Source organism: Seriola aureovittata, chromosome 5, assembly GCF_021018895.1.
Source record: "Seriola aureovittata isolate HTS-2021-v1 ecotype China chromosome 5, ASM2101889v1, whole genome shotgun sequence".
NCBI lineage: Eukaryota > Metazoa > Chordata > Actinopteri > Carangiformes > Carangidae > Seriola > Seriola aureovittata.
Genome location: NC_079368.1, coordinates 16,937,777 through 16,950,668, shown reverse-complemented (window position 1 = coordinate 16,950,668; position 12,892 = coordinate 16,937,777). Strand labels below are relative to the sequence as shown.

The 12,892-nt window shown below is 39.2% G+C and overlaps 1 protein-coding gene across 1 annotated transcript; it reads left to right on the top strand.

The window, feature by feature from the left end:
• The first annotated feature begins 40 nt into the window (after positions 1–40).
• rmi1 (RMI1, RecQ mediated genome instability 1, homolog (S. cerevisiae)) lies at positions 41–9,247 on the top strand. Its single transcript, XM_056375696.1, has 9 exons — positions 41–317; positions 439–1,109; positions 3,062–3,172; positions 3,742–3,891; positions 5,076–5,146; positions 5,471–5,594; positions 5,873–5,957; positions 6,167–6,344; positions 7,097–9,247. Exons 2-9 carry the CDS (start codon positions 948–950, stop codon positions 8,412–8,414), a joined length of 2,199 nt encoding a protein of 732 aa, XP_056231671.1. The 5' UTR covers positions 41–317; positions 439–947; the 3' UTR covers positions 8,415–9,247.
• Positions 9,248–12,892: the final 3,645 nt, after the last annotated feature.

Below are 12,892 nucleotides of genomic sequence, written 5' to 3'. Positions count from 1 at the left end.
AAAATAATGCAATAGCCCTCTTTCCGGCTACAGTTAGATCGGTCGTTTACTGTGGACATTCAAGTTATTCCTGTTTATAAGGTATGATCTACATGGCTAGTGTGGATTTGTGTCTTTCTGAGAACTTGTAGAGGCAGTAGCCTGTTGTTAGGTTTAAAAGATTTGTATTTGAACATAAGGGCTTCTGTGGGCATGTACGGACACAAAGCTAAGGTGCCACAGCATTAACTATAGCTAAATAAGTTTGATTAGTCAACTTTGGCGCCTTGGCTGCTATCCACAACACTCATGGTAGAGGCTGCCTCCATGCTTCTCAGGTAACGTTTACAACAGTGCTTTCCTGAATATAACCTTTATTTTTTCCAGGTTTTATTATTCTCTCGCATGCTATCCCTGCCTGCATTTAATACTTAGTCTGCCTCTTTCTCTCCTCCACAGTACGTGACCCTCTGCAGAGATACAGAGCTTATACATGCTGATATGACCCCAGGAAAATAACAGGAAGCAATACCTATGGTTTATGTTATGCTGTCAAGTGGTTCCAGAGATGCAGAGAGAAGATGACCCCTTACCAGTAGAGACCCCCTTTAAGACCTCAGGAATTGCAGGGTTCTGTGCCATGAATTAAATTAAATGCAGCATATGAGCCACATCTTGTAGACTGCACTTGCAACAGAGGGAAATTTGACAATTAATGTGCCATCACAAAACCTTTTAGATACAGTTTTTACAAAAATAACAGTGGGTTAATGTTGTGAACAGGAACTATTCAGTCTGCAAATAAATCCATGAATGTCTTGTTCACAGCAGAGTCATTACTGAAAAATAACTGAATTCTGTTATCAACCTGGCTGCATCAACTTCAAAATAACAGCCTATCAGAAGTTAGAGTTGTGTTCCTGTATAGACATAGCAGAAAGTGGAAGTCAAATACACACAGGAAGAGGATGGCACCTGAGATACAGGCAGTGGTGCATGCTACACAAGCCTGGCTGCAGTCCTCCTGGCATGTCCAGGTGCCCTTTGCCTGGCTGGAAGCCTGCGTGGAGTGGCTACAGGAAGAGGCAGGAGGGGCAGGTCGTTTGTCACAGCAGCAAATCAACCAACAGGTAGGCAGGATGTCTGACTGTCTAACTGCACAGCTGAATGCAAAATGACCACACTTCACAAAAAATGTTAACTCAGTGTCCAGTTACTAGCTGTTTCTGGAGCTTTCCGTCTCATGGTTTTTCTCAGCAGATGGGGTTTGCACAGTTGTCATGGAGATAGCTCAGTTATTATCATGTGATTAAGTATAAACCTTGGATGTGATAACAGATGGGGGAAGATGACTACCCCTGTGTCAGTTCAAAAGCTGGTCTCTTGTCGTGTGTGATGGACTATCAAATGACTACTGGTTGATGACCTTTGACCCCTTCCCAGTTGATGCTGTCACTAGTTTTGGTCTGGTGTCCACAGGCAGCTGCTAGCTGCTTCCACTGTTCATTCAGTCTCTTATCTAATGTTCTTGCCATTTCACCTGTAGTAAATAGTGTTCACTACAGTTGTGTAGAGCAGAAACAATCAGACCAATAATCAACAAAAAATCTATCTAAAATTATTTTGATAATCTCTTTAATCATTTAAGCCATTTAATCAAGTAAAGATGTCAATTGCTGGTTCTGGTCTCTCAAATGTGGAGATTTGAGGCTTTTCTCCATTTTAAATTATTAAAAACTGTCAACATCTTTGATTTTTGTCAACAAAAATCAACAAAATTACCAGATGTCACCTTTTTATATTACATAACTAAACATGAAAAACAATAAAATAATCAGCAGATTAACAATGAAAATAACTAATTTGCATCCCTGCAGCTGTTGCATGTGATGGCATATACCTCTTTAGCTCTTTGGTGTGATTCTGTCTTGTGAACCACTCTATAAGAAGTAACCCAGGTTGAAATGAATAATCTCCTTGACATTGCACATGATTTGTGTCTCTTTCTTTCTTGTATGGAAGGAAATTCCAGTATCCTTGCATGCGCAGATGCAGCAACGCAGAGTGTAATTTAACTAGCTGAGAGATGCTATACACAATGTGGGGCCCAGCAGTCATCAAATATTGCCGAACCATACACTCCTAATATGTAGCACACAGAAAGACCAACCCATTGAACCTTGAAGCAGACAAGCAAAGAAAAGCCAAAGACCAGGCACATCTCTACTATTGTGAGCTGAGAACAGAAAGATCATGCTACAGTGGGTAATGATCGGCAAATGTGGGTGGTAGAGTGAAAGAACACCTCCTGATCTGACAAATACCCGGTTTTGTTACAACATGCTGATAGCAGGGCAAAAAAAATTGTGTAAACAGAATGAATCCATCTTGCCTGGTGTCAGCTGTACCAGCTGCCGGTGGTGTCATGTGTGATATGTTTTCCTGCATTGACGCATCAGTTGTACGCCACACTGTACCTAAATACTGTTGCTGAACAACTGTGTCTCTCCATGGCCAAGGTTTATCTTGTTTTTCATATAGATAGTTGAGGAGAATAATGCTTCATTCCTGGTGGTTCCAGCATCATGACATTGACATCAGTTCATTCAGTGATGCAGATGATCATGTTCATATCACGAATAAGAGACCAAAATCAGAAGCAAACATCTCATCTCACTATGCTGCAGAACAGAGAGGTTCAGGAGATCCTTTGTTCCCACTGCCATCAGGCAACACCTCAGCCAAAGGAAGTGGACTAATTTGATTATTATTGTATATTCATTATTAACTGTTTTCATTATTATTATTATTATTATCATCAACAATGAGCTAATGGACACATTTCCCCTAGCAGATAAATAAAGTATCTATCTATCTATCTATCTAAAATTTGCAGGGACTTTATCACACAGCTGAGTCACTATGCCTCAAATTCCCTGTGAAAATTCTCAATTTTCTGAATAATTTCTTTGAAATATTGAAACTTTTCTAATAGCACAATTAGATCTGACACAAAGATAAGTGTGACTAGTGTTGGTCTATTGAGGTTAGTGTATCATAATTTGTTTCATGTCAATTTTAGGCGCTGGACCAGTGGCTGTTGACAGATCTGAGAGACCTGGATTACGCTGTTCTCCCTGGAGGACTTGCTGTGGCCCAGAAGACTGAACTCAGTGGCACATTCTGTGTCCAGGTGCAGGCTTGTTGGTCATATATTTAAACTCATATTTATTTTTAGATCTCATGTTGTGCACAATGCCTGTTGATCAGTAGAAAATGATAAATTAGCCAGAGTTGACTTGACCAGAGAAAATTTTCTTTTCACGGTTTCATGATTGGTGTGTTCTTTTGTGCAATACAGATATTAAACCAAGAAGACAATTATAGGCAAAAAAGACAAAATCACACAGCAAGCTGTTGTAGCAAAATTAAGGCTCTTGGGCACTTCATGGAAAAGAGATGATTGGAGTACAGTCAGAAGCTGCTTTATAACAAAGCACCACTGGATTCCAGTTTTTCTTTAGACAGAAAATATAAAAACCCAGCTGGAAACCCTGAGACAGAGTAATTAAATGTTCCGAACATACAATGATGGGAGCCAAAGGTGCATTTTCCACTCACAAATAATACTAGCAATTCAAGTACCGAACTGTATGTCCATTATACTGTAATAAGACCGTAGTGTCAAATATTTAACTAGATATTTAAGAAATTAATATGCAGGGAAAAGGCAATGTAATCAAAGATCTCACTCTGTTTTAGGTTGACTCATTACTGGATGTCAGTCAGCCTGCGTATGGTCAGCTGCAGAAGTGGAAGGGCACTGACTGTGGCAACGACGAGGTGTCTGCAGTCACACAGATCACGCAGAGGCCCTGGGAAGCCAAACCTACCCGTATGCTACTACTGCAGGTCAGAGGCATTTCAGAAACAAATCACCCTAAAATCTTGATGTTGTGCCCCAGTGGACCTAATAGTTGTAATATAAATTGTCAGCCTCTCAACTAAGGCAGTCTCATCTTTGAAGGTAAACAAGATTTTTTTAGCCTTGAAACAAGTTCAATTAAAAAAACACAACAACAAATTATGAGTACTTACCTCTAATTAGTATGTTTGTGTGTGTATTTTGAACTAGTGGCTTTTGCATTAACACCCATACTCAATAAAACATTGTGAGAGTGTCTTTGCACTTGCAGAGATTTTTTTCTCTCATAACAAACAACAGTGAAATAATTTGTAGCACTTCACAGCTTATTGCTAGACTAGCAGTTATTGCAAGGTTTCCTTTTAGAGATCCTTGTTGTGGAAAACGGTACTCGTCAAGGACAGAGCTGTATTATTATTTCGTTAAAAGAAAAGTTTGAGATCACAGCAGACTTGAAGCATAATTGTGTTACAGTAGTTTTTTGCATTATATGAATTAGTATTGAATATAGTGGATTTGATATAAATGCAGCGTCACACTATTTATAAGTCTGCACAATTATATTGTTCAACCCTATACAACGAGGCTTGTCTTTGTGTTTGGTTGGGTAAAATCATGAAGACTTCCGCTTCTCTTACTAACTGAATCCGAGTGGCCAGGTACAAGCAGTGAGAATTTATGAAAGAGTAAATTGCTGGAATATGAGGCGCAGACTGTAATTTTCACCTTAAGTAATACACTTGTCACAGCTCTATGGTTTCTCAAGAATAGTGTTAGTGTTGCTTAGAAACGTTGCATTGGCTATTTTTTTCTCCATTTATTTCACTGTTTCTCAGACCATTTTGAGCAAGTCCTAGGAGTCATTGGTTGCATGGCGTTGAAATGCATGGAAGTCACTGCCAAAAGGCAGCTAGGTAATAAAGCAGATATGTTTGATGAACTTTGACCAGCTTTACATTTTCAACAGAGCTGCAATTATTTCCAAATTCACTCAATCAGGGAAGATTTGCAGCTAAACAACTTTTAGAATTTCTAAAACAACTAAGTAAAATAAGTTTAGGGCAGCAATAATGTTGAACATTTCTTTTTCAATATTTTTAGAATGTAATTATTTCACAATAATTTCACAGTTCAGTTTTTCCTGGTCATATATACTGTCTCTGTTGTACAGGTGACAGATGGAGTCCAGAGCTTGGAGGCCATGGAGTATCGGCCTATACCTGCACTCAGCACAGCGCTCAGGTTAAGATTTGATCTATAAGACACTCTTTTTGCTGCTAATCATATAAAAAGAAGAACTATGCCCTCCTAAAATTGAGCAAAAATGTCTTGTCAGCAACTGTGCCTCAGTTTTATAATAACACATGCGTTTAAGCAAATTTTAGAGAGACAGAGGGAGTACTTTCAGCTACCTACAGAGGATTTCTTAGTTTTGGGTAGAGAAGTCACAAAAGCAAAATTGAAGTTCACAGACATGGAACTGCTATATTGCTGCCTGTTTGTAATAAATTTTAAAAACACTTTCTTTTAGCTATATATTTTCTAAAATGCTGGTGACTTTCCCAGGCCTGGTGTGAAGCTGCAGTTGCAAGGACAGATGGTTTGCAGACTTGGGATGCTGCTGTTGGGGCCGGCTAACATCAAAGTCCTGGGTGGTGAGGTGGAGGACTTGGTGGACAGGAATAATCAGGTAAACTGTCGGTTTCTATCATCTGTCAAAAGTAGGTTTTTACGAATCCATGTTTGTGTTTTCTGTGTCTTAGTTACACATTTGTTATGAATATAAACTGGAACTAATCACCTGTTGATTTGTGTTTCTCGTATATATATTGAGAATATATCAAGGTTTGATGGTTTGGTTACCGCTTTAAGTGAGAACAAAGACATAATCACAGCTGTTCTTATACAGTGTATAACATGCAATAATATATACAGATTGAGTGGCATGTTTCTATACAATCCTGACAGGGCAGGGTGCTGTGTCGGACGCTGGGACTTCCTGAGGAGCAGCAGCAGCAGGAAGGAGAGGAGGCCCCACCAGCATCACATCAAGGTAGCTTGTGTATGTTTAATGGTAGATCATGTGCTACAAAGGTCACTGAGAGCACAGAATATGTACCATATGCCTTTTTAAGAAAGTTAATGGATGCTTTAATTTTTTTTTTTGTGATGGTCAGCTGATATGATTAATTAGAGGAATGAATGAAGGAACTCAAGTTTAAGACAGTCCTGATACAGAGTCTCTTTTTGTTTTCTTTTCAGGTAATCAGGAGATGGAGGACCTGGAGCTGGATGATGCAGAGTTGTTGGCCAGTCTGGGGGCCCAGGAAGAAGTGGGAAGGGTTCAGGATGGGTCTGTTCAGGAGAGTGGCTACGGGACACTCAGTGAGACCTCCACTCAGTTCTCGAGAACCTCCTCTGTCTCAGCAGCCTCATCCAGGTGAGTGGTTAACATTATGATGTCTTGACATTTTAATGCTGTGACTCCTCGGTTTTCATTGATGGGCAAATATACGTTAACATTTTGAATTTTACTTTTCAGAGAAAAATATCAAATCACCGTTCAGCTACTTGAGGAAGCATTTAGCGCTTTCATTCTACAGCCTATGTACACACTTATTTTGTATTATTTTTTTGAAATTGTTGCTGTCTTTGTTTGCTTGCTTTCGACCAATTTGTTCCTTTTTTTAATGAAAGATACAAATTCTTGTTGCATTAACAAGAATGATTTAAATGAATACTGTGCTTAAGACACTGTTAGAACTGCTGAATGAGGAGAAACAGCAGAGCAGAATCAAAACGTCACACCAAAATCGATTGTGTACGGTGTACTGGAGCTCTTACTCCTGCACTCCAATACATTTCTGTTTTTCCAAGTTGATATTCACCAGTTTTCATTACAATGCAGTTTGATAAGGATAAATGCAATTTACTAATTATAGTATAAACTGCAGAAGAATCTGCCTGGTGGCAAGTTGCTTAATTCACCAACTTCAGGCTGCAATCAAAGATAAGACTTAACAGTTGCGAGTGACATATGACGTAAAACTCTCTTGGTAGTGCTGTTTCTGGAGTATAAGTATTATTTTTTTCAAAAAGTTTCAATGAAAATGTTCTTTTGATTGCCATGGGCTGTGCCATGGTTAAAAGCTCTGTTAGCTCATTCCAACATTATTGTCTGGTGTCTTCCAGAAGTGCAGCTTCCACTCGCTCTTACAGAAGTGGTTCGACCCAGCGCAACAGAGGTGGTTCAGTCCAAGGACGTCGCCACGATAATGAGCAAGATGATTCTGACCTCTTTGAAGTCTTACCTTCTGACCATAGGATTCAGCAAGCGGTCCAATCTCATGACATGGCAGAAGTGGACTTTCCTGATGAAGATTTTGATGATCTGCCCCTAGATGAGTTGGACAGCATGATTTTTGAGGAAACAACAAATGTTACTGCGCAGTCTGACAGCAGTCACAGAAGCACGCCACAAAATAACAGCAGAATAACAGGAAGTCCTAACAGTTTGGACAGAGCAACAAAACCCAAAACCGCCCTGTTTGAGCAGCACATTTTAAATGGCTCAGGGTCACGGTTTGGACCTAGCAACTCCAGATCCATCACACAGAAAACAGACTATCAAGGCTGTACTAAAGGAGCTACAGGGCGGTTATCCGCAGCAACTTCCACATCTGTCTTTTCACCAGCAGCTCTAGAGCCATCGCATGAATTTGAATTTGTAACTAACAATGAGCGCGATTTTATGGATGAGGATATGGACTGCTTTCTTGAAGATGTAGAAACGTATGGAGTGCAACCTGAGAGGACTGAAGGGCCAAATCAGCTCCCTGTTCAACAAGGACCGAGAAGAGAGAGAGAGTTCGCTACCAACACAACAGAAAGTTCAGGCTCCAGTTATACACTGTGCAGCAAATCATCAAAAAGTTTAACAGATAGGTTTTCTACTAAGACAGAGCTTGCATGTGAGAGCTCGCACAGCACACCTCAGGGGCAAACAGACTCTGTTAGACTGTCAGCTAATGAAGATCCACAGTGTGACAGCACAGTCCCTGCTCTCACTCTGACCACGCCACCTTTTACATACTTGTTCCTCCTAGAACAGCTGATGTCCAAAGCACACCCCCACACCACTGAGATCCGTGTCAAAGCTTTCATTGTGACTCTCTTGGGGAAACTGAGCGGCAACAATGGTGTCTGGAGTATTTGTGCAGTAATATCTGACGGAACTGGTTACTTAGACGTGAAGTTGTCTGATGAGGTTTTGACGGGTCTGCTGGGCTTCTCTGTGGCGGAGAAGGCGGTTCTGAAGCGTGACCCAGCCCGGAGAGGTGAGCTTGATGCTGGGATGAGGAGATGTCAGGAAGAGCTGGTGGACATGTGCTGTGTTATGACCATCTCGATTGAACCAGAGGGTAGAAAAGCTGTGGTAACCAAGGCAGAGCAGGCCAGTGAGAAAGTACTCCAGGAGCTGGAGCAGAGGGTGAGAGATAGGAGAAAATAAACACATAGAGGTTTAGGGGAAGTGGGTGAAAATTACAGGTCGCAGAGAAGTATATTGCTCCAGAGTTAAAAAAAATGCCAGCAAAATTGAAGCAGATCTAACACTGCACATCGACATTGCCTTAAGTTTTCCCTCTTGAAATGAAACGAAGGTATTTTTTAATATTGGTCATCAATCTGCCCCTCTGCCTCATATTTGGAGAGCAGAATGTGTGAACTGGATAGCGGATGATTAGCAAGCAGTGTGTTGCAATGCATCCCATCTGCTATATGTGAATGTGACATTCTGTCATTTGTCATTAGAGCACTTCATTCATCTATTCAGAGGGCAATTTCCTGCTTCAAATGCAGCGCATCATTGCTAAACAAAGTAAATAGACTAAAGATGGAATATTTTATCTATAGTACATACTAATGATTGGTTATCGGCATATTAGTTCAAACAATCTAGAGTGGAGCACACCAGCCAGATTGTCTGTACTATTTAAAGCTATGCAAAGATGAGAGACATTTAAGATGAGAAAAGGGAACGGGGGGGGCAAAAAGAATTCATATTCTGATTGTTGTAATGAGTTTCCAGGCTTTGCATTCATTCAGTGCATCCATTACATCTGACTGAAAAATGATTGAATATCCAAGGGCAGCATGGGTCTTTAATAAACTCCCCCAGAGGCAAACGAGAGGAAAGAAAGATAAAGGAGAGGCCATGAGCTTCAATTATTTCTCTTCATTATAGAGGCTCATCTATGTTTTTGTCTTTGAAGAGCACATATACCACAGATGTGGTGCTTCGCCTGTATTTACTGTATATTGAAATAAAATTGTTCAGAAAGGTTTATAAGTTTCTTTCATACTCTTTGAGAAACATGAAACATGCGTGAAGTATGAGCTCGCTGCTAATTTTACCTTTCCATTTGTCCTTGTCAAACGAATATTGTATTAGATGGACAACCGGAAAAACCAGACCAATGCACCAGTGCATTGCATTTCATTTGGATTTTAATAGTTTTATTAAATGCACCTTTGGGATATGCACTGTTTAAGCACACGTCACAGTAATTAAAAGTGCCCTGCAGTATAATCTGTTCTTGTAGTGCTGTAGAGGTACCAGAGATCTCTCTTTAAGATGAAACATCTCAACAATTTTTTTCTACACAAATTAACGTATACCTTGTCTGCCATCATACAGTATAATTAGGTGGCAATCTCTCATATTCAATGTCTTCAATGTGATAATGAGCAAAACAGGAGCAAAACAGAGGCTAATAAATGTACCACAGGGAATATAATGTTAAGACGTATCTGTGCTTACATTTGTATGTATGTGTTATTGTCTTATGCCACTGTGTGCACTTCCATTTGGGTAGCCAGTCTCAGTTCATTAAAGGCTAATCAGGTTGAACATCTAAATCAGGACCCTGCTATGAATGTTGATAGCCTGTTATGTGCTAATGAGGCTGGATACAATGGATGGGTGAGGGAGGGGGGGGAGAAGCAACCCAATGGGAGATACAAGTGGAATAAGTATTGGGTGATAGAGTAAATGAAACACGGCGGGGAGTGCTGTCTCTTGGAAAGTGGTGCTGCAGCCTAACCTTGCTATATACAGTACAAATGCATTTCAGTAGTAATTAGTTTGGGAGGTAGCTATATGGTGAGTGCCCAGTGTGGCTGTGGAAAAATTATATGACAAAGTATGTTTCCTAAATGTGTGTTTACATTGTTGTTTGTTTTTTTCATGTTCATATGTAGTCAGGCTGAAATGTAAGACAAAGAAGAAGTGAGAGTGTAGGAATATTATGCAAGTACCGTTATACTTAAAATTATAATTTAAAAAATGAATCATACTTAAAAAGTGTCTTCTACAGCTGTATATGATATACAGGCCTATGAAAAGCTTAAACATGGCTTTAATTAAAAGAAGGGTAAATTAAATATAAAAACTGAGAGTAAATAAAAAATGAAAATGAAGTCAAAAGATTTTCATCCATTTGCTGATGAAGATCATGTGGCGTGTTCCACAACAATAACTAAATGGACCTTGAGATTGGCGGAAATGTGTAAAGTAGGAAGCCAAAAGTGTGTCTAGCAAAAAATTTAAAACGGCAGATTCTTAGGTCAAAAGAGGCGTGGCCTTTATGTATTATTCTTTTTCTTTTTGGTATTTGTTTCACATTTTACATCAGTGAAGAATTTGTGTACTACTTCTATCACTGCTAGCATATGTAAATGCAGTGTCTGAGTTCCAGGCAGTAAATTACTTGAGTAGAAGTGGACAAGAAACAGATACAGAGGACGCAACTCAAACATTTACAGCAGGAATTCTTTTCTTAGAGATTTTATATGAAGCTTATCACCTTTATTATTTGCTCCTAAGTGTACTACTTGTGCACCGTGGGTCTGGGGTTCATGTAAAGGCTGAACTGCACAATTTTGTGAGGAAATTACAATTGTCATTTTTGAGTCTGAGTTTGTCATGCGGTGGCACATGTTAAATGACATATTTCAGAAGCAGCATGAGAAAGTGCTCGACCGCCCTAATGGCTTTCCATTTGCAATATTATTTCCTCGATTATGTTAGTCTTCCACTTCTGTCTCAGTCTGGAGCTGCAGCACAAGATAAAATAAGCTTTTTCATTCTCCGGTGAGTTTGGATGTACCTTTCCAAATTGCAGATAGCAGGTGAGTGAAGGAGACTGAGACAGGAGGGATAGAACACACACATGGGAGAGAGAGCACCGTGCTAATTTCTCTAATGCTCATATACAGCTGCACTGTCCCTCTTTGGTCATTACAATTGTCAATGTAAAAAGTACATGAGCAATCCTAATACCCCTTCTGCAGCAGCAGCTGTAATTTTCTTTGCCCTATTACATTTAGTAATGAAAAATCCACTTAGACAGCTCAACCTCTCTTTTAGGCCTCCATCAAAATGAGCAAATGGTTTTTCTTCATGGCAAAAAACATACCTCTTTGCGTGTCTGTTTATGTGTGTGTGTGCGTGCACGTGCATGTGTGTGCGTGTGTGCATGCCTGCTGAGGCTTGAGAATGTGACTCATTAAAGGAATAGAAAATTATGAGGAAATTGGACTTAGGAAACAATAAAGTACCTTCCTACTTTGGTTTGGTTCATTGGGATGGATGGAGGGGATGATTATTGTGGTTTGAAAGGAATGAAGAAAAGACCCATAGCATTTATAGCAAAGTTTTCAGGGATTTTTATCTTAACTGAAAAAAGTTTTTGGTGTCATGGGTACGGTCTGTTAAAGGCCATTAAAAAGCCTATTGCCATCCCATATACACGTCAAAGAAGAAAAAGGTACACATTGATGGGGATTTTACAAAAAGAGGAAAGAAACTGTAACAACACCACAGTGTAGAAATACTCAATTTTAAAAGTCATGCATTCAAATTTGCTTAAAGTACAAAATCAAAAGTACTCATACAGAATTACCTGTTTCAGAGTAATAATCTATAATTGGATTATAATACATTAATGTATAGACATCACTTTATTGTTGCAGCTGGTAAAGATGGGGCTAATTTAAACTACTACATATACTGCTGGGCACCTTAATCTACAATAAACCAATAATAATTAGCAAATTATATTTGTATTAATAATCTGAATATGTAAGAGTAATTAGGCCTATGTAACCAATAAAATGCCAGATTCATGTGGCAGTAAAAAGTACAATAGTTACATTAACTAATGTAGTGTAGTACAAGCAGCGTAAAATAAAGATACTCAAGTAAACTACAAGTACGTTCAATTTGTACTGATGTACAGTACTTGAGTAAATGTACTTACCTCTGTAGATCTTATAAATCTTCTGGGTTGAACTAAGAGGATTTGGCTTTTGCTGTTAAGATGGCTTTAATTATATTTGATTTTGCTGTAGAAAATAATGGTAAACCTGGATCATGGAGGAGCCCGCCCCATCATCCATCTCAATCTACCACACCTTTCAGGATCTGCAGCAGAGATGAAAACGCCAGAGCCACTTGCATTTTGGACCGTGTTTTGTGATTGGATTGTCAATGTCCAATCAGATTCAGCTGTACAAACAGGATCAAGATTCGTTTTGTAACTTCAGTGTCGCACACAGTGTGAAAGGTTTTTGAGTGTTGAGTATTACGTGCAGTTTTCTGTTATGTATCTGTACACAGCTGTTCATAAAAGCACTTCCTCCTTCACAGTGCCTTTGTGTACCATTTGTTCACAGATTTTATTCCCAGTCTCTTTTTTTTAATGGTAGAAATACAAATCTTTTTCTGTACAAATCTTCATCTCCCAGCTCAGAATGTTTCTGACCCTATAATTTGAGTTTATGTGGTCTAAGGAAGGAGATGCAGCTTAATGGATTGTTTCATAAAATATCAATACATAAATAATACACTTTTGCGATGCAGTTTCTAAGCGTTCAGAGACAATATCTTTTTAAAATGGAGAAAATATTTCTTTTTATTTTCTGTGC